Source organism: Sapajus apella, unplaced genomic scaffold, assembly GCF_009761245.1.
Source record: "Sapajus apella isolate SASKATOON/1434 unplaced genomic scaffold, GSC_monkey_1.0 scaffold41, whole genome shotgun sequence".
NCBI classification, from domain to species: Eukaryota; Metazoa; Chordata; class Mammalia; order Primates; family Cebidae; genus Sapajus; species Sapajus apella.
In genome coordinates, this window is record NW_022436981.1 from 9,589,170 (window position 1) to 9,611,031 (window position 21,862).

Genomic DNA, 21,862 nt, shown 5'->3' on the forward strand with positions numbered 1-21,862 from the left:
GAAACAGAAGTCAAAGCCAAAGGTTTTAGGTTAACTAGCTCAGAGGACACCTATGGTTTTGTCTTCCCCACATCTCTCCTTTCTGGATCTGGTTGCCATCGTCTCCTTTGGTGAACATCTTCTCAACATATAGATGCACAAAAACATACAAACATACACATGCATGCACAGTCATATACATAAACACACACACCCCACACCGCCCTGGCCTCCCTGGTCAAGGCAGAGCTGCATCTCTTTACATGGCCTTGCATTCCTGGCCTTGACAGTTGGTAAAGGAGTGAAAAGGTGACCTGAGCTTGGACAGTCAGTGCACTTTCCCCCAGGCACCAAGTATAGTCCTTAGTCTGCTAGGTAACTTAGTCTGCTAGGTAGGACTTCGGGAGGCCTTCCCTAGTTATTTTTTTTTAAAGAACACAGAGTTCCTTTCTTTGGTAGTAAAAAATTAAAGTCCACGTGACATCAGGAAATATCAATAACCATGTAGAAGAAAAGCAGAGAGTGAGGTCAATACACGCAGAGACAGCTGGGGTAAGAGACGGAGGGGTGAGTCCTGCAGACATTCAGACCCCTGAAGGCAGTCACGTCTAAGGCCATTGTCTTTCTTTCCATCTTGCATTTTGATTACAAAAATTCAGAAATCCTTAGTTCTGTCTAAGTTTGTTTGCAGTGGGCCTCTGTCCCCTAAAACCAAACAATTGAACAGTAACAAAGCTACCTATAAAAATGTATGTCATAGCTCTGGTTTGTATCTATTCCAAGGGAATGAGAGACAGAAGAAAAGAGAGGAATCATGGTCTAAAAGAAATAAGTAAGGAATGGGGCAAGAATAGACAGCATTGGAGACTCTTCATCGGATGACAAAAGTGGGGCAAGAGGAGACAGCACTGGAAACTTAATCAGATGACAAAAGAGTAGAGATTTTAAAAATATATTGTTGGATAAGAGGAACTGTTATGACATGAAAACGGACTCGAGAAAGTTTTATCCTACATCAAAGAACAGACTTTATCTAAAATGTCCCGGAGCTAAATCAGTCATGGGGAAATAGGAATCATGCAGAGCAGCCCAGGACACCTCAAAAGGATCCATATACCACAGTTAAAAGAATGACCTAGTAAAGTTTTTTAATCACAATTTTAACAGTGGAACTCTGTCTTTTAATGCACTATTACTTTGAACACAAATATGTAACAGAGATAAAAGTGATAAATCAATTATTAGAGCAATTTAAACCTTTATCACTTGACCTCCAATATTCATTGTTTATAAAACCCCTAAATCCCCTCCAGGAAACATTTGGATTTTGTGGAGCACAATATGAAAACCACTGACTGGAAATACACTCCCACACATGCACCTGTTCCATACATTTTATACCATGCTTAAAGACAGCCTGACACTCTAGCAACTACAAAAATACTGCACATAACACAGTACTCATAAAAATCATAGAATTTACATGCAGATACTTGGTACTTTTAGAAGGAAAACAAACCATATCTAAGCTTGCTTATTTAGACCACTGCTTTTTTTATTTATTCCTACCAAATGCTCATGTTCCTTGCAATTGCAGTCATGCTTTCTTCAATCATGCCCCACATACCAGTTTTTCTCAGGAATTTTCATTTATATTTAATGCCTGTATCTTGTAATTTCTTGAAAAGGACAAAGACAGAAGTCCAGTCAAGGCCATGAGACTGTTTTCCTCCTAAGAAACTGTCAGCCAAATTTCTCAGGGAGGAACTGGAAATTAAGTGAGAGACATTGATAAATTTCCCTGCTGAACAATCAATAAAAGCTCCACCATCCTGCTCAGATTCCCACTGTGGAAGCAAGAGCCATAATTACATTGTCAAAAATTTAAGTTGCCCAGGCTGACAGCAACCCCCTTGAAAAGTGACAAGTGATTGGCACTCAGTTTGGATGGTGAACCTGGATTGGCAGACAGAGTGATGAAGGCAAAAGGCAAGAGTGAAATTTCCTTATTGACTACAGCTACCCAAACCCCAGACTGCCACACTGGAGGAATCCCAAGACCCTTTAGTCATATTAACACATCCAAGTGAGCAGCTGACAGAGTTACTAAACCATCTGAACTCCACCAGCAACTCAGAACCTGTCCCCATCTACTGTTCTGTCCCCATCTACTCCCAAACAAACAGAAACAGAAAAGACAGTGCTGAGTGTGGGTGTGTATGTGCAGGTGTGTGTATATGTGAGTGTATGAGGGTGTGGTATTTTCTTCTACATTCAAAGAAATACATGAAACGTGCTTTCAACTCCATCTTGCTTTGTGACAGCTGAACACCAAGCCTGTCTGCTTAGTGATTTTAATCTAAGATAAAAATCAACTGGAGCAGAAGGGTTTCAAAGGGAAATAATGAAGAATGAGATGGAGGCAGAAGGTGGGAAAGCGACTAGACTGACATGCAGACCGTTTGTGATTCCATAGGACCTGAGCTGGAGTTAAATTAGAATCCATAGGCCCACATGCTGCTGAATATTAGAAACCAAATGTCTGCCAAGGGCCTCGTTTGCAGGGCAGTGCCCTGCTTCTGACTGCACTGGAACCCATGCAAATCGTTTCTAAGAAGTCTTTATTGTAACCACACCCAGGAATGGTGGTTATCCACGGCTGGGAAGCAGCTGCACCAAGAAAGATTAAAATCTAAAGGTGTTGACTGGATGGTGGGAAGACAACAGAAGATGCCTGGGAATGTTGTTACCGCATGATCTCCAAAGTTAAAACCTTTCTGTTATTCTGATGAAAAGAGATAGACAAGAAAATTAATAAGGAGAAAAATCTCTAGGTAGATTTTGAGACATACGCCCCCACCACCATCATGCCCCACATTTTCTCACCCCTTAAAAGAATTATGCACTAATCAGCACTGGATACTCAGTGCTTTTGGAAAAAAATACATATAATCAAAAGAGCAGTAGCTAACACATTGTTTTGTGTGCCCAACACTCCGGAGCACTTCATAAGCAGTAAGTGTATGAAGTGGGAACTGTGTTTTTCAGATTTTTTAAAGATCTGTTGAAGGTCATAGCTGATATGTGGCAGAACTGGGCCCATTTCTGATTCCAATTCAATTAACCACCAGAACCAGTGTTTCTCCTAGTGTAGTCAATGGGCCACCTGAGTCACATCACATGTACATTCCCAGGCCCAAAAATCTAGATTTACAAAAATCTCCTCAAAATGGTCTTCTGTGCACCAAAGTTGGTAAATATCCTCACTATGTTATCCTGGGAAGCTGAGTGAATGCTGGGTCATTAAGGACTTCCTAGGTGCAAAGCAGTAAATCAAGTTGCTCACTATTTTGCATACGTGTTGGTAAAAGAAAATTAGCTTTTTCCTAAAGCCCTGGTGTCACCAGACCCACCTCTGGCTCTAGCAAAATGCCAGTGAAATTATGTAATGATTTTAGCCATGATATACCACCATGCTGGAGGGGAAATCTGTCTGAGACCTCAGGTGGTGAGGAAGAAGTGACAGGAGAGAATTGATGAGCTGCACGTGGAACTGTGATTCTCTGACAGATACATCACGAAGGGAATCCCTCTCACCTAAATGGCTGAGCTCTTTTCTACATAATATTTCTTTCAAATGCATGAGATGTTGCAGCAGCACATCAGACAGGAAATGGCTTGATCTTTGCCTGTGTTCAACGGGCAAGCTCTGTGATTCAGGTGAGATCCTAGTCAGTTCTCTGTCTTAAACGCTTTGGGGAATGTTTAACCAGTTTTGAAAATGGCCTAATCTGGAAATACGGGGAAACAGGGAGAAAGACAGAGGAGGGAGAAGGAGAATAAAGGAGAGGGAGGATGGAAATGGGGGAGAGAGAGAGGAGGGAGAAAGAGAATAAATGAGAGGGAGGGGGAAGTAAGAGGAAGGAGGAGATGAAAATGAGGAAAGCAGAGAAAAACAAGGTCCCATTCTCAATATCCAGTAACATCACACGGCTAGAGTAGCAACATTTTTTCTTAACTTTCAGAATTTTCAAAACATATTAGAGGCATTTACTTTGCTTGAATTGCCCCATATTGACTATAACCGACGGCATTAGGGATTTTCTTGACATTTGCTTAATCACAAAGGCTTACAAGCACAGGATACATTTAAAATACAGGCACAAAAGGTACATTTATGAGTTCTTTCACTGATTCTTCACACTACAGCATGAGAATTAGATGAGCTTGGAATGAAAGAGTCAGAATAAAAGAATTAGGAAAGTTTTTACTTTTCCTCATTTGAATTTCTGTTTGCAGTAAAAGTTGTGCTATCTGCATCATATAGGACAGTAGCTCTCAAATCTGAGGATTCCTCCTAAGCCTCAGGGTCCTCTGGACCATCTATGGGCTGGCTGAACCACAAATATATACCAGCTTGTTCCCTAGCTGCATTTTTTTAGTAGTAAAAAGCAGCACATTGGGTTGGTGGCTTAAGAGGCCACTGGGCTAGAGCAAACATTTGAAAACCATGGCTGACGTGGAATAGATCCTGGGCTACAAAATCAGTGTAGGTACTTGCTGATGAGGACAGGAGGAAAAAAGGTCTCTTGAAAGTTGATGATAGAATCAACAGAGTAAGCATTTTGAATTTCTGTCCCATGAGTTATGGAGTATTTTTAACCTCACAAAATTTGACGCCCAGTGTATAGCACACCGGATAGCCTGCAGTCAACACTGTGGGCATGAGGGAAAGATCTTGCTTCCTCTCATAGTAAGCCAAAAGAGGCATGAGAGTGCTTTTTGATAGACAATGATTGGGGCCTGTGGTTGGTATGAGACAGAGTCTGGACAGAGAAAAATGGCAGACTCCTCGGCACAGCTCCATGCCCACATCTAGGGCAGTTATCCTATGATAAGTGGGTTATTTTGTGATGCCAATATAGAAATATCAATGTAGACATTATGTTTTCTGGAGATTGAGTCACTATCTGGAGCCCACATTTTTGATCCGCCTTTGGCTCATGCTATGCAACCAAAAGCATATAAACGCCCACTGAAATATGCTTACTCATTTTTTTATACTGACATTTTACAGTTGTTAATAAGGATTATCCTGGCACATTTAGTAATTTCCTGAATCTCAAGGGTGAAAAATGTCCATTTTGCAAAGTGGAATTAGATGATCAGAAGGCAAATAAAGTTGGAGCGGAAACACACAGTAGCCTAATCCGTTTTCTCCTAGGAATCCTTAAACACCCCTGCTGCCTGTAAGAGGATTCTAAGCAGAACTATAATTAAACCCTGTTCATGGGATAGGGGGTGGGAGGAGACAGGAAGAGGGTTCAGTAACTAAATGAGGTTGTCTGCATTTGATTTGGAATACCAGGCTACTGCATGTCAAGAGATATCAGTACACGCTAAGTAATTGTATCAGTCAGGTTTCACGAGGTTATGCTGCAATTACAAACACAAATCTCAGTGGCTTACGACAGAGGCTTATTTCTCACTCACATACATGAGAGCAGTAGGTCAGCTGCAGCACTGCCCCATGTTGTCTTCATTCAGGTTCGAAGCTGAAGGAACTGCCCCTATCTGGGACAGGCTATTCTCAAGTGGCAGGAAGATAACGAAATGGCTAAAGCATCATAACAGGTCTTAAAACCTTCCCCTGGCCATGTAGTCCACCATTTCTGCTCACATTCCCCTGACAACTCCAAGGCTAAGTCTGCTCTTGCAAAGGGGCTGGGAAGTGTGGTCTACCCACAAGAAGGCACTGAAAGTCACCTAACAGTGGATGGAAGTTTGCACAATCCTCTTACAGGAAAGGGAGCAAATAATTGGGAACTGTGGTATAATCTGCCACCGAAACCATAATGGTTATACTTGCTATTTAAGGAAACAGTACCATGCTCTAACTGATCTGGTTGGCTTAGCAACTATCATCAAAGACTTTTAAATAATTTTATCAGTTTCCATTGCTAGACACAGCTCTACGTCATTTCCTCGGATCAACTGCCTCACTCACCATGCAGGGAAAGAGTTCCATTCCTCACAGCCAGGAACTTGACTCCATAGGGAAAGAAGGGAGTTGAGTGGGGACTCCCATAGAGTGTGATCTGAGCTCTGCCTTGGAATGGCTTGTCTTTGGATCCAATCCGGAGCTCTCCACCGTCAGAAACAAGGATGGCATGCGCTCTGAGCTCGATGGGTCCTGGGGCCAGGAAAATCAGCTTGCCCCCTAATGGACAAAGAAAAAATTGTCAGTTCTTGGGAGAATACGGCTTACTGTTTTGTCAGTTTCAATGCCTAATGAAATCTCTCTCATTTAAATACTTCTGCTGGAATGTGGGCTTATTTTATCTTGCTCTCTCTCTTGTAGAAGCACAGTAGGGTAGACCAGACATCTAGGAGTCAAGAATTACCATTCAGCCAGCTTAGGTTAGCTATTACTATTCTCTGCTGCTGTATTTATTACATTTTCATGAAAATAATCTAAATGTTGGGCAATTTAGGAATGGTTAAATAATGTATGACAAGACTACCAATTTTGCCATTTAACAACATATAAAATTAAGTTAAAAAAACTGGGACATACACAAGAAATATGGATAGAAGAAGATGTGCCAAAATTGTAAGAATTATGGTGAAAGGAAATGTAACTGGGGCTAACACTGTGGCATTTGTAGCATTTAGCTGATCAGCATCCATTATACTTTCTTTTGTTAACAGATGCTAATTTCCTTGAGCTATTGCTCTTCCCATTGACTATTGCTGAGTGGGACTGTCAAACAAGACATCTTATCCTACCATGGCCAGAGTCACATACTCAGGCATTAAGAGAGATACGGAGGAAAGGGGAAGAGAGGTAGGAAATGTTTAGATCTCAGTTCCAGTGGTAGCATTCTAAAGAGCCTGAGAAGAACACCTGCTTCTGAGACAACCACCTGCCAATCTCCCTACCTGCCCCACCTCCCCCTACTCGCATCAAATGCTTTGATTCCTATGTATTTCTGTTCCTGATTTTTCAGACTGTTTTCCATTGATTAGCAGGTTACCCAATGCCTTCCCAATAAATATCATTTTTAAAAGAAAAGTTGATTTCTCTTATTGGCCATCAGATAACCTTAACTGATGCACATACCACTTTGCTCTGATGTCCAAATTTTCAGTAACCCAACAATATTAGTTAATAATAGAATTATTTTGTATTGTGATATTAAATAATTTAAAAATTAAAAAGATTTTTCATCTTTATAACATGTTTCTTCAAAAGGATTCAGAATATTTACATTTTACATAGCATTTTCTCAGTAATGTCAAAATGATTAAAGCATCCCATATGAATAAACACTTTAACTTCAATAAGCTGTTAAGTCCATCTTCCTCCTGTGAGTGGTTTGCAAAAGCACCAGATTAAACTCTTCCATCCTGTAACAAAGGAGTCAGAGTTGTGTCTTTATATCCAACACACCAGAGGTCCTCTTTTCTAAATACAACAATAGTTTCCCATCTCACTCAGAATAGAAGTCAGAGTCCTTATATTTGGCAACAAAACGTCCCTCATGATTTACTATGCAACCTCCAGTACCTCTCTAATATCATTTTCTAAAACTTACGCATATGCTCCACACATATTGGCCTGCCTGTTTGTTCTTAAGCAGGCCTGAGGGCCTATGCATGAGCCCTTACCTCTGGAATGTTCTTCTCATATTCCCATGAATAAGAGAAATATATAGAATATATATATATATATTTATATATATAAATTAAATATATATATAATTTATATATATATATATATATAGAAATTATATATATATATCAGAAATATATAGAATGCTATCAGAATTATCAGAATGTTCTGACAGTCCCATGGCTCGCTCTCCCTTGTTTCTATTCAAATGTTAACTTCTCACCAAGGTCTTCCCTCTCCAGTCTATATAAAATAGCACACCCTACCACTTGCCTAAATGTCTTTTTCTTTATAATACTTGATATCAGGCATATTATATATTTACAGGTTTGTTTTCTGCCCTCTCTCCACCAGAATGCATGCTTCCTGAGGGGAATTATCTATTTTGTTCACTTCTAAATTCTTGGTATCTAGAAAAGTGGCTAGAAAAACACAATCGGGATGGGTAGCAGTGCCCTGGGCTACAGTGTCACTTCAGCCGCCCAAATGGCAAGCTCCGTGTGGCCATTGAGGCGTCAGCCGCCTCCCTGGCCTCCCTCCAGCGACAAATCACGTCACTGGCCCACGTAACTCTCCAGAATCGACGAGCCCTTAATCTGCTGATAGCAGAAAAGGGGGGGTATCTGTCTGTTTCTTCAGGAGCAATGCTGCTATTACATCAATGAAACAGGCCTTGTGGAAAAAATGTCAACGCTCTTTATCGCCTCCAAGAGGACCTCTGCAAGAAGCAAAATGCATCAGTCTCACCTTTTAACTGGTGGCAATCCCCCTTGCTTACTTGGCTGATCCCTATTATCACCCCCATCATTGTCGTTTGCCTTCTGTTAATGTTGACCCCTTTTCTTCCTCAGGTTTTTACAGGCCCGCATGAGGGAAATTTCCAGGGTGGCCGTAAACCAGATGCTATTTCACCCCTATGTCTGACTCCCAAATGAGGCACCAGCCAACTGACCCTTCTCCCACACTCCGCCCCTATTCAGCAGGAAGTAGCCAGAAAGAAGCGGCATCCTATATCATCAAAAGGGTCAAAATGTAAGGCTGATTGCCTCGCCAGGAGGCCAGACACAGCCACCTCTGCACCCAGCACCAGGCTCTGCACTCAGCACCTAGCTCTGCTGCAGGGCTCCCCTGGAAGGCTCCAGCTGATGCAAGGCTCCTGGCCCGTTCTCCCACCAGAAAACCCACCCCGTCTCAATCCCACTCCCCTGGAGTCAATCAGAGCACCCAGCTGTTGCTCGTTCCTCCTACCTATAAAAACCTTATGCTCCAGGAAGTTGGTGCGACTTCCCTGGCCCCTTTCCCCGGGACCATGGAACCTTGCCCGGGAGCTGAATAAATTGGATTTTCATTTTCTTAAAAAAAAAAAAAAAAGTTGGCACTAAATACACAATCAACTGTTGAGTGAATGAGTAAATGGACACATCTTTTTAGAGATTCTGATTTAAACACCTCTATTTCCTTTATATACAAACATATATACAGACTCCCATTTTCTCAGAAACGATGTTGTTCTTACACTTAAGTCCACACAGTGTCTCAATGAGCAAAGTGGGGGTAAAGGATGTAGAGAGAGCAAGGTACCCGAAATAGCTCCAAAGCCAGATTCTATTATAATAAGAAGAGTCTTGGTGTGAGGCAGTGGAGAGCAAAGACTCTTCATCTGCTAAATGTAGCCATAAATCCTGAGTGCCAAGTTATTGAGTTGAGTTTTTGTTGCTTTCCAGAAATTACAGCTGGAAACAGTTAAACATACACTGGAGAAACAAGAGGGAGAGGAGAAGAAGGCAAAAATACTTTTGTCATTACCACGTAAACCAAAAATAAAATGTTAAGTCCCAGGTTAACTGAATCGACCCCTCCTCTTAGGCAAGCGCATTCCAAAGTTAAACTGTAAAACTAGTTCAGGCCATGATGGGAAGGGAGTGTCAGACACACCTCATTATACCCTACTCCCTTTGGAATTCAGACACAACTAACCAGCATTAACATTAGAACAAAGACATCAAGACTGATAAAACAGACTTTGTAACAATAAGACACCAAATTCCAACCTGACTCTAGTATAGTATCACATGACAGATAGCAGACCCTGAATGGGCCTGCAAAGCTGTGTTGAGGGGAAAATCTACATTCTGTAGAGAATTCCCTTCCCTTTCTGGATCTTTACCCTGATCCAGGAAAGTGCTAACTAGGAGTCTGGAACCTTTTTAAGTCTGCTAAGAAACATTTACAATCTATCCTTTCTGAAGCCTGCTACCTGGAGGCTTCATCTGTATAATAAAAACCTTGAGCTCCACAACCACATATCTTAATCCAAACACTGTATTCTGTTGATTCCAGGTCTTTAGATAAGTTAATAAGTTAACTCCACCAACTGCCAATCAGAAAATCTTTGGATCCATCTATGACCTGGAAGCCTCTGCCCCTACTTGTCTCACCTTTCCAGGGCAAACCAATGTACATCTTATATGTATTGATTGATGTCTTATGTCTCCCTAAAGCATACAAAACAAAGCTGTAGCCTTACCACCATGGGCACATGTACTTAGACCTCTTGAGACTGTGCCCCAGGCCATGGCCACTCAAATTTGGCTCTGAATTAATCTCTTCAAATATTTTACAGAGTTTGAGTCTTTTCATTGACAATTGTTTACCTCCATCTTAATGCAGAGATAGTGATCAATAAATAATGTTTGACTCAGTAGTCAAATATGGAACCCACCTCTTCCCTAATTTCTCTTCAGCTTTCCTCAGATCTCTTCCTCAAACCTTCTTTTCTTCAGTTCTAAAGTCCAAGCCATAGGCCATCAGTAACAGTCATGGGATGTATGCTTGGACCAGACTCCTTCAAGGGCCCTTTTCTTTCAGCCACAATTTAGAATAACACATCCTGCCTGGGTATCCATTTCTCCAACTGCTAAATGGGTATGGTAAGAATTTCACCCTCAGAAGATTAAGGTGAGATTTATTGAAACACTACTTATAGATCCCTGGTCTAGAGTCTGATACTTATTCAATCCTTAATGCAATGGTCTCTGTGGCTATAATCACACTTACCATCTTCACTTCCTCCATTATTGCTATGAAAACATTCTTGCAAAGAGTCTGACAGTGAGAAAAAATCTAACATGGCTTACTCCATCTTGCTCCTAGCCTCACAGGCTGGCTGGCTTCGCTCATTCTAGGTGTAGGCCAAGCTAACCAAGGGAGGAATTTAGTTTATAGTCTAACCTTAAAGCAAGGATGATAATAGCCCTTTCCAAAATTAAACCATCTTTGTAAAACTAAAGAAAGGCCACAAAATTAGGATTATAAGACGGGCCAAAATTCTGCTAAGATGTTTAGCATATTTAAACAATAACCGGCCATTGTTCCAGAGGTCACAAGATTTGCAACTTTTCCAATTACTCCTGTAGATAACACCACTATTGTAGAAACTAAGATTGATCTTTTGATTTTTTTTTAGAGTTTTGTATTTCTGATCAGCAGCTGACTTCACTCAGATTCATTACTCAAGACTCAACCCATCCTCTGGCCCTTACCTAAAGACAAGACTCAGCACACAAGGACTGTTTTCCATACCCCTAAGCTTTCATCCCCAACCAAACAATATTCCCCATACCCTAGTCTGCTGCCCAACAAACTATCCTTGAAAACCCTAATGGCTGAGCCTTCAGGGAGACTGATTTGGGTAATAATCCCAACCCCCAAGTGGTGTGGATGGTCTTGCATCAATTAAACGCTTTCTTTACTGCATGCAATGCTACAGTGTCGCTGAATTGATTTTGTCTGTGCAGCTGGCAGGACAAACTCACCAGGTGATTAGATCTACAACCTGCTCAATTTCTACAAGTGCCCTACCACCTAAGCACTGCTAGACCATCCGCATCTAACATCTCTCCGTTACTGCTCCTTTTGAAATATGTCATGTATAATATTTCATACTCTAAGGTAAAGCAGCAAGGTCAGTCCACAGGCTCAATGCCAAAGCAGTACCATACTGTTACCAGACTTCCAAAGGATTCCCTACCCATTTTGACTTTAATTTTTCCTTTCATTGTCATTACATAGAAATTCAGTAATAATCATGAATCCCACTGAGAACAAGAAGGAAGAAACATGACCTGTCCTACAGGTCACATTTTATGTTAACTAAAATTTTTTCCTCACAGCCACATGTCATTAATGTCCTACATAATTATATTCAACTGGTAGAAAATGGATTTGCATGACAGGACTCCCACATTGTAAGTAGTTAGGAAATCTAAACTGACCTTGATGAGAAAGTGGTGAAGGCAGGGAATGAAATCAAGGGTCCTGTCCTGAGTCTACTACTGACCTCTGAATGACCCTCAGTAAGTCAACACAATTGCTGGGCCTCAGATTATTCAGGACCAAAATCTCTCCTATTCAGTGCCTATCAGTAGTCTGTGTTTTCATCCACAAAGTAGAAGGTAGGATCATGGGTTTGCTGAGGTTCCTTCCAACTCTAGAACACTTGATGTCTACATCTTTAAGAATGCAGTCAGATGTGCATGGGACACTAATAGAAGCATGAGGCTCATGTTTTCCTGACACCACCTGTGCTGCAGTAATCACTGAGTTTCACTTGAGCAACATATGAGATGCAGGGTCAGGAATTCAAATAAGACTACAGGGAAAACAAGCAAGCCACTGTTTATTCAGCACTTACCATGTGCCAAAATCTGTAGATATATTGTCTGAAATGACCTTCAAAACCAGTCTATGAGACAAAGATCACCTTCTTTATTTCACAGAGCAGAATGTGGCTAAGAGGCCTTTATACCTACTCCAGCCCAGAATAGGCAGAACCAAGCATTAGAACCCAGGACCACCCAACCAAAAGGCTCAGATCCTATCCATTTCCACAAACCTTCCTTGGTAGCTTTCAATTAATTAGGGTTGTTCTCAGAGTTACATTTAAGGAAAAACATGTGTGAAACTAAGAAAGTTTGCCTATGGCTTGTTTATACATGATTTATTTTAATTTTGTTAATGAAGATATACCTTGCCTTATTCCAAAAAGGATTTGAAACAGATTACAAGGATTAGTGGTAAAATATATAAACCTGGGCTTGGTCCCTTTTACTATGAAGAAAAATATTAAATACACTGTAATAAATTGGTAGAAATTTTGAAATATCATTTACTGACAGGAACTAATAACGATGCTAATGAAGGGAGAAAAACTCATACCAAAGAAAATGAATTATTTGTGTTGTCAGGAGTGTGATAAACAGGACTAATTAATTAATATGAACATCATTAACTCCTGCTAAAAAGCATGCCCACACCGCTTTATTAGTGGCAAATATAAGAAAACCTAGGTACATTTAGAAGGAAGTTTGATGAGGAATTCAGCTATTTTTGCCTGAAATAATTAAACAAATAAAATCTTCTTTGTGTGAAAGAATATAAAGTTTATTCTTAATCTATCTCTGTGCCCAGGCACCTAGATTTTCATCCTCATACTTTATTAGGTTAAAATAAATATACAGTGGGCTGCTTTAAAGGACAGTTACTTGAGTTTGGGAGGGCTGTGGGAGGACTTTATTCTGTACTTTATAGAGCTTGACCCCATTTCTAAATGCTGAAATAAAGAGCAGGGCTGAAATCAGCCTTTGGCTGTGACCCTTAAATTGCTTGGTATGACTTTCATGAAAGCTGACTATGTCCCACAAGTAACCTTGGGTAATTTTATAAAAACCAATCAACCATCATTATTGTTACTTCCCTCTAAAACAAATAAATGAACACAACTTTTTACATGTAATCACCTCTTTCCATTAAACTTCTCTTTTGTTTCTTTTAAAGGGAAGTAAACGAGACTTTTAGCAGCTAGCTAATGTTTGCAAAGTACATCAAAACCTACTTTTGGCTAACCCAACAATTAGTCATCCTCTGTAATAACCACAAAATAATTTGTTGGTTTTTTTTTTTTTTAAGAAAACAAATACACAGTTCTATTTTCCCCCCTTACAGAAAAAAAAAAAAAAGTATAAACATTTTACCATAGAGTACTAGTCTTCAAAAGAGTGGCTATACTCACCATCTTCAATTCTTTTTCATCACTGACTTTTGAACCCCTCCTGGTCAGGCCTTTACCTGACCACCCTGCAAAACTGTTCCTGCCAAGGCCACAGATGGCAACCACATTGGTGAATCTAAGGCTCAATGCTCAGTCCTCACCCTTTCTAAGTGACCAGCAGCATTTGACACACTTAGTCACTCCGCTCCTAAAACTCCCTCTCCTCACTTGCCCAGCCTCTTCGTTTTTCTTTCTTTCATTTTCTCATTTCCATTTTAAAAATCCCATATTTCTATCCTTCTATCAAATGTTCATTGTGTGCTACATTCTATACATTGTATTGAATCTCTAAAGAAAACCTCATAAAATGCAAAAATGCTAGTAACTCATAAAAGAACTGAAGAATAAACTCTTCTATTTAGAACCTCTGTCTTTCCTTTACCTGATATGTATTTTCATGTCTTCATTTTTTTTTTTTTAGATGGAGTCTTGCTCTGTCAACCAGGCTGGAGTGCAGTGGCGCAATCTTGGCTCACTGCAACCTCTGCCTCCTGGGTTCAAGCGATTCTTCCCCCTCAGCCTCCCAAGTAGCTGGGACCACAGGCACGTGCCAAATGTCTGGCTAATTATTTTGTGTTTTTAGTAGAGACAGGGTTTCACCGTGTTGGCCAGGATGGTCTTGATCTCTTGACCTCGTGATCCACCTGCCTCGGCCTCCCGAAGTACTGGGATTACAGGCATGAGCCACTGCATCCGGCCTCATGTCTTCATTTTTAGCAAATCCTAAGAAAGCTCCCTATTGACTCAATGACAGTGAGCACATGGGATTTTTCTAATGAAGTAAGTTGGGTATAAACCCACCTGGTTCTCCTCTTACTTCTTAGGCATCCCCTTCTCAGCCTCTTCTGTCTGATTCCTCCTGATCATCCCAATCCCTGACATTTGGTGAGTCCCAAGCCACAGCTCTCTAAACACTTTTCTTATCAGTCTCTGTAAACCATGCCAGTTGTCTCATCTTGCTTTAAGATTTTAAACACCATTGCATGCTAATTGTCAATGACTCCCAAATTTACATCTCCAAGCCTTTAGCTCAAGATTCACATATCCAACTGCCTACTCAGCATCTCTACTTGGATGTCTCACACTTTCTCCACTATGCATGTCCATGAACTCCTTGTCTTTCCCCACAGATCTTCCCTCAGTCCTTCCCATTTCCGTGGATGGTAACTTCATCCTTGCTAAGTCTGAAAACCATGGAGTTAAATTTCATTGTCTCCCATTGCATAATTAATACTTCAGGAAACTTTATGCACTCCACCTTCAAAACATCCCCTATAACCCAACCATTTACCACCTCCACATCTACTTCTGTTGTCGAAGTCACTCTCATCTTACCCATGGATTGTAACAGCATCTACACTCAGCTCCCTGTTTCTGCCCTTATCCTCTACCTCAGGGTCAATTCCCAGAACAACACTCAGTGTTGTCATTGCTTCTTTCATGTAAACCATATCACGTTACCAGTCTGCCAAAATTCTTCATTAGATCCCATCACACTTAGAGTCAAAGCCTATCAAACCCTACAGGGTTGGTTCTCTCTGGCCCGATCTGCCTCTGCTCTCCCCCTTGTTTCAATACTCCTGAAACGCTGACCTTTTTGTTGCCTTGCATCACAACCTTTGCTCTCGCTGTGTGCAAATATTCCCAACCACCACCTCCAATGTGTATTCCCTATCCGCTTCTCCTGCTGCATTTTTCTCCATGGTACAAAACAAATTTAACAAAAAATATAATTTGCTCATTTTGTTTATTGACTGTTTTCCTTCTAGAAGTAAACACCATGAAAGCAAGATTTTGGCCTGTTTTGTTCACTGTTCACTGGAACAGTGCCTGGCACATGGAGAATGTGGTAAATGATCACTCAATACTTGTTGAAGACGAGGAGTTGAAATTATCAAAGCAAATGAGGTCTCCCAGGGAGGACATGAAGAGTAAGAACAGAAGAAAGATTAGGTGGGTAGGGGTAGGGAAACAACTATCAACCATTAACATTTAAAGGCTAGAATAAGGAAAGGAAGTAGCAAGATTCTTGAGAGTGGATCAAAGAATTAGGTGAATTTGAAGGATCAGAAGGTTGCAGAGACACAGGCTCACAGAAGAGCCTTAAGAACTGTGAAAGAGGTAGATGAGTGTGTCAAACCCTAAATGCCATTTTTAGGAGGATCCAGAGAGAAAGGGTGCACAGCCAGCATGTGCTAGGTTAGGACGTGAATGTCAGGTGATAAAATAAACCCAGAGAGAGTGATTCTATTTTTAAATAGAGGAAACATGAGAGGTAAACAGAAGCAAGACCAGGGAGGGATCTGAGAACCCCAACTCATTAGATCAATTTGTATCACCAAGCTAGATAATTCATTTACTCAAAGCTTGAACTACCTAAATTTTGAGATGTAAACTATCTTATTAACTTGCCTACATTGATTAACCTTCGTTCACCATTTTTTCTTAAAAAATGTAGCAGCCTATCACTTCTTACCTCTCAATTGTTAAATAGTCAAATGGATAGTTGGGGAAGCCTATGGCATTCCCTTTCCCTGGAGAATTATAGACAATCATCCATTCAAGACAGACAGATCCTGCTCTGCCTGGGTAAGGAGAGTTGGCTAGGTGATCTGGGCAGAGTTGGGGTATATCCCTGTACCTTACTGCACTATGGTGTTCTGAGGGCAGGAGCCCGGAGAAGGTGAGGAAGAGGATGAGAGAGGAGCATTTAGAGAAGGCATCCACAGCCCAAAGAAACCTGCATTGTGACAGGGATGCACACAGCTTCCTTTGTTGGCAAGATCCGGATTAGACTTGTGCCTGATCCACTGGAGCAGAGCCTGGGAAGCCTTCGAGGTGGGCTTGTCCCCGGCCAGAGAGGCGGAAAATCAATTTGGCTGGCAAACGAGAGCCCCCAAGAGCTTAGTCCACGCTCCATAATCCTATCCACTAGCAGCTCAGGAAATAGATGCCTGAGCCCCTCACATATTCATGGGGGATATGAGGCATAAATCAGGCTTTAAGGATTGGGGGCGAAGGGAATGGACTCTCTGGCTGGCTACTAATTAATCAAGCACAGAACACCTAAACCTAGCAACCTGGGATGGAGCCACACACACACAGAAGCAGAGGCTGCTGCTGCTGCTGTTTCTTCCATTTTTCAAAATTTCAATTAAAATAGATATCAGAAGAAAATTTCCCCTTTAGCTGATACTGCTTATGCATCCCCCTGTTCTTCCTTTAATTAAAAAACATGCTTATTGCAATACTTGCCAGAATCACTTTAACGGTATTTTAATTGTAATGTCTCTGCCTGATTAAAAAAAGAAAATATGAACCAGAAAGGGTTTGCAAAAATGTTCACAGGATGCAGGAAAAGAATCAGACACCTCCCCCAGAATGGATGCCACATACTAATTCCTTAATTAGCCTGGTACTGCAGTCAAATGGGCAATATAGAAAAAAAAAATATATATATATATATATGAAATAAAATCACTGTCTCAGAAACACAAACAATAGCAGTTGGGAGAAACCATTTTCATCAGTGCAGATTTCTCTGGCAGGATAGGGACCCATGCAGCCAACTAAAAATGCTATGCTCAAAATAAGCCCATTCAATGTGGCCAGCCAAGTTTCCACTGTTCTGTGCAAAAGGTCTCACTGTCTTTGGGAAATGAGTAGTTGGGCCAGGCTAATTGGCTTCTAGTCCTGACAATTCCATAGGGTTCCCTGTATTGTTTTAGGCTAGTAGTTCTCAAACTTGAACATGCATCAGAGTCACTTGGATGTCTTAAAACACAGACTAATGGACTTCATTCCTAGAGCAGGTTTACAGTGGGGCCTCCGAATTTGTAGTTTGTGTAAGTTTCCAGGTAATGCCAATGTTGCTGATTGGGGGCCACATTTTGAGAATCACTACTATCAGCAAATTAAGCAATTGCTCTAGGGGTCCATAGGCTGATGATGTTGGGTATCATCTAAAACAGGCTGAGAAAATACAAGCCTGGAATTATAGATTAATTCCCTTAGTGGTTCAACTAACATTTACCATTAGTTTCTAGCCCCTCTGCTATGTACTGAAATAAAAATGTAAAATATAGTCTCCAGTTCCTGACAGTCACGGTGAAGTCCAATTGCTCCTCCAGGTCAATGGAAATATGCTGTTTTTAGTGAATTGTCCCACTTTACAGATGACTATAAGAGAAGATAAAGGCTATGACTCAACTCTTTACTTTTTCTATAAGATATGAAACTCATTAAGGTAACCTCATAATTGAATTAACTCTGTGCTAATTACAAAGTGTAAACATATCTGTGGAAGTGAAACTATATAGAAATATCTAAAGGAACTCAAACACTGAGATATAAATAAATGCTTTTGTTATTATAGTTACTGTTATCAATTACTACCTAACTAAACCTTGATTTCCTTTCTATCTCCAGAAAGCCATGACTTATTTTACCAACAAAGCTGCTGGCATTTAAGTTCTCAAGGCCTTCAGCTATTCCATGGCTTTCTAAAAAGTCATTTAAAATCTCTGGAAGAAAGCTATTTCTAAGGAGAAACAGAAAAGACCAAAAAAAATCATCTTTTCCCCAAAGTCTATACCAAGCATGTAAAAATCCCTCTAGCCACCAAGTTCATTCAGATAATCTTCCTCTTTCTTTTTATCAAAATTCAATTAGCACTGACTCGATCCCATTTTTACCTGCCTGCAATTTGATATACTTTTCTAAGCAATCTGTTTTTTCAAAAGTTTCCAAATATAATTATTCTCTGCATATTATACAAATGATTTAGCTATAGCATAATACTATTTGACATAAAAGCTAACAATACTTTTCTAATAGTATTTATTAATTTAAAAAATGAGAATGCCATACTTCCTACCTTTACCTGACCCCAGCAATACTGTATAGAAACTATAATAATGAAATGCTCAGTCGCCAACATATTTTTATCTGCACGAGAATCCCAAATACAAAAGAATTTCAGATTTCAAGCTCTACCTCCAGTCTGGATGAATAGGATATAGCGATCACTAAGGAACAAATGAGATAGAGAGGTAAAGACAGAACAACTCCTGCATGACCCTATAAGCCATATTAAGTTCGGACTTGAACTTAACAGGTTAATGCAAAGCCAATGAAAGGTTTTAAGCAAGGAAGCTTGAAACATTTATCTTTCATTACTGAAAATATTATAGCTTCTGTGCTAGGAAGGGACTGGTCCCTTTCAGTAGCATTTTTCATGTTACAATATCCAAGTTGTCAAGACATAAAACTGTAAATTGTTTAATATCTATCTATCTGTCTGTGTGCCCATCTATTGAAAGCATGTCTTTTCTCATAGCAATGGCTTATCTTTCATTTAAGGCTAATAAAGTGTGTCTGGGACTGTTCTCTGGAGGTAAATAATGTAAGTCATTGTCTGACTGGAAAAATAAGGGGTCTCAGAGCCAAGTGTCCCCCACATTAAAAGGCCTTTGTCTCTGATCTCCTGATACACAAATAGTAAATGAAATTGGTTACTGTCTGGACTAATCCACTAACATTTGAGGGTACCAGGAAGGACTCTGATTATAGAGAAATTCACAACAAACATGAATCTGCCTCTTTAGGTCAGAAACTCATTTATTAGCTTATTCATTCAGCTATTATTTGAGTACCTGTTGCATGCTTGGAGATAAAATGGTGCTGGCAATACAAAGGTGAGCAAAAACAGATCTGGCTCCAGCTTTCTTCAGCTTACAGCCTAGACCTTTATAAGCCTCGAAAAAGGTAGAGGGAAGAGAACATACACCTTGATATTCTATTTGTAAAGAATTAACATAAAAGTAATTCAAGTTTTTAACTAATTAAAAATTCTATCAGTAATCCACTTAGCCTTGAATATCAGCAAAGTCTCCCTCCCATAAAATAAGTAACACCTACTTGTCACCAAGAAAAGCCCAGCACATAAAGACACCCAAGAGTTAAGAGTGGACTTCAAAAAGCTCGGGCTAGTTCTGATGCTAACTTCTTCATCAGGCTTCCCTTCTGGATGATGGCACAGACCAGCCCCTTAGGGAGTACTATGCCTGCCAAAAATGGGAAGAAAATTTACTAATTCCTATACTGCTCTTCCTCCACAGGGTTGCACACACAAACAACATTAACATCCAGTAGAGGTTTATACAAGACATCTTCTCCCTACACAGGGAAGGGAATCACCATTATTTCCATTTTGTGCATTGATTTGAGGACCAGAGCCTTACCCAAAACCATAAAAGAGTCTGTGACTGCCTCAAATTTGAAGTCAGGCTCCAGTTTGCTGACCAAACTGCAATGAATCAACCTTGTTGTATTGTCTGCACAGAAGCATCCCATCTTCTAGCGTGAAGGGTAGCTATGTTTTTACTACAATGAGGGCAATTCAGTCCATCTTTTTTTATAGCCAACTTGCAGATAAATTATTTTGAATTTACCAATTCGCAACAATGTTAGCAGCCCACAAAACCCTCTCATGCTGACCAAGATATTCTACAGTTAGAGAAAAAAAAATTAATGTTGAATATCGTATTTTTATCAAAATTACTGCTTGCCTTCAGATTTTTTTATCCTAATTGGTATCTATGAAGTCTTGAAACTATGGGCACAGGATAAAATGCTAAGTGACTCACACAGGCTTGATGCACAAAGAGATTACAAGTAACGTCTCAGGAAAGTTCTATGTCATAGCATTTCTAGATCACTGCACTGTAAAGCATTATCTGAAGCATGCATCTACTGAATCTGAGGCTGGCTTAGTGCTAACTAGAAGCAGCCAAGTATACAATCACTAGGATTAAAAAAAAAAAAAAAGGCTGTGCTAGGTTCGTCACTTAATACCTCACTCTGAAATCCTCAAAGGCTTGTCAAGGATGAAGGAACTCTACAATGAACCTGACAGTGAGTCAGAAGAAGATGCTTCATCTCAATAAACCAAGAATACGCATTTCCACGCCATAGAAACCCAGATATAATGGACTCAAAAAGATCTGAATGTCCTCAAAACTGTGGACTTAAAAACAGGTGAGAGAAAATGAAATCATGTTCCAAGCTACACCAGAAAAACATGTTTCTGTGAAGTCAAAGAACAAGAAGAATGCAGGCAAGCAAATGGTTAGACTCTGCCGCTTCCACTTCTGCATCTACCCCTCACAATGGAAGGAAAAACACTTCAATATGCATTCTGAAGATAACAGAGGCAAAAGCAATCCAGGGTCTTTATTATCCAGCTAATTCTTTCAGTAATCCAGTTTGCTTTGTATATAGAAGCAGCCACTATCTGTAAGTAAAATTGTAACTTAAGCCTGATATTCAGCCATATCTCCTGTTATCTCTGTCAGTCCAAAAGTAACAAAACTAACATTGAGTTCTTACTCTGCACCAAGCTGTGTGCTAAAGGCTTTACAAATATTGCATCATTTAATACTCAAAACGTCCATATGAGACAGGCAATACATTGCGATATTGCCATGCAACAATGATAAACGCTAGCTGTCACTGTTACTGTTACTGTCATTACAATCAGGCATCGCCTTGGTGAGGAAAAACCTGAGACTGGCAGAAGGTCTGCAACTTGCCCAAGGTCACAGAGCTGGGGAGTAGTGAAGCCCAGATTCAGGCTCACTTCTTTATGGCAAGAAATACTGCCAAGCATTTAACTGCTTTAGTATATGCCAGTAGACCAAGAAATAGAAAATCACATTAAAGGAAACCAGTGCGCTATTAAGCAGCAGCAGAGACTGGAAACAAGTTTCTGCTCAGGCACTTTAAAGCACTGGCATTGTGAATAGTAAGAAACTACAAATTGTCTTCCTTTTTTATTGTATATAGTTAAGGCAAACAACAGGATGTTCGTGTATGTGTGTGTGTGAATAGATATGTATTATATATAATGAAATAATTACTACAGTCGAACAAATTAGAATATAGACCACTTCACATAGTTACCTGCTTTTGTGTTGTGTGTGTGATAACAGTACCTAAACCTAACAGCTCAACACCAAGAAGAGAGTTCATTCTCCCCAATTGACCCTTTTATTAATCATTATCGTTACACCACTTCACATCAAGCTGCTTGATGACCA

General features: G+C 40.2%; 1 protein-coding gene across 4 annotated transcripts in view; it reads right to left on the reverse strand.

The window, feature by feature from the left end:
* PKHD1 (PKHD1 ciliary IPT domain containing fibrocystin/polyductin) overlaps window positions 1-21,862 on the reverse strand; it is a 496,842-nt gene that overhangs the window by 329,306 nt on the left and 145,674 nt on the right. For all 4 annotated transcript variants that reach the window (XM_032299663.1, XM_032299664.1, XM_032299662.1 and 1 more), the window contains one exon: window positions 5,987-6,199. In XM_032299663.1, coding sequence (XP_032155554.1) covers window positions 5,987-6,199 — 213 coding nt within the window. The remainder of the gene's footprint in view (window positions 1-5,986; window positions 6,200-21,862) is intronic.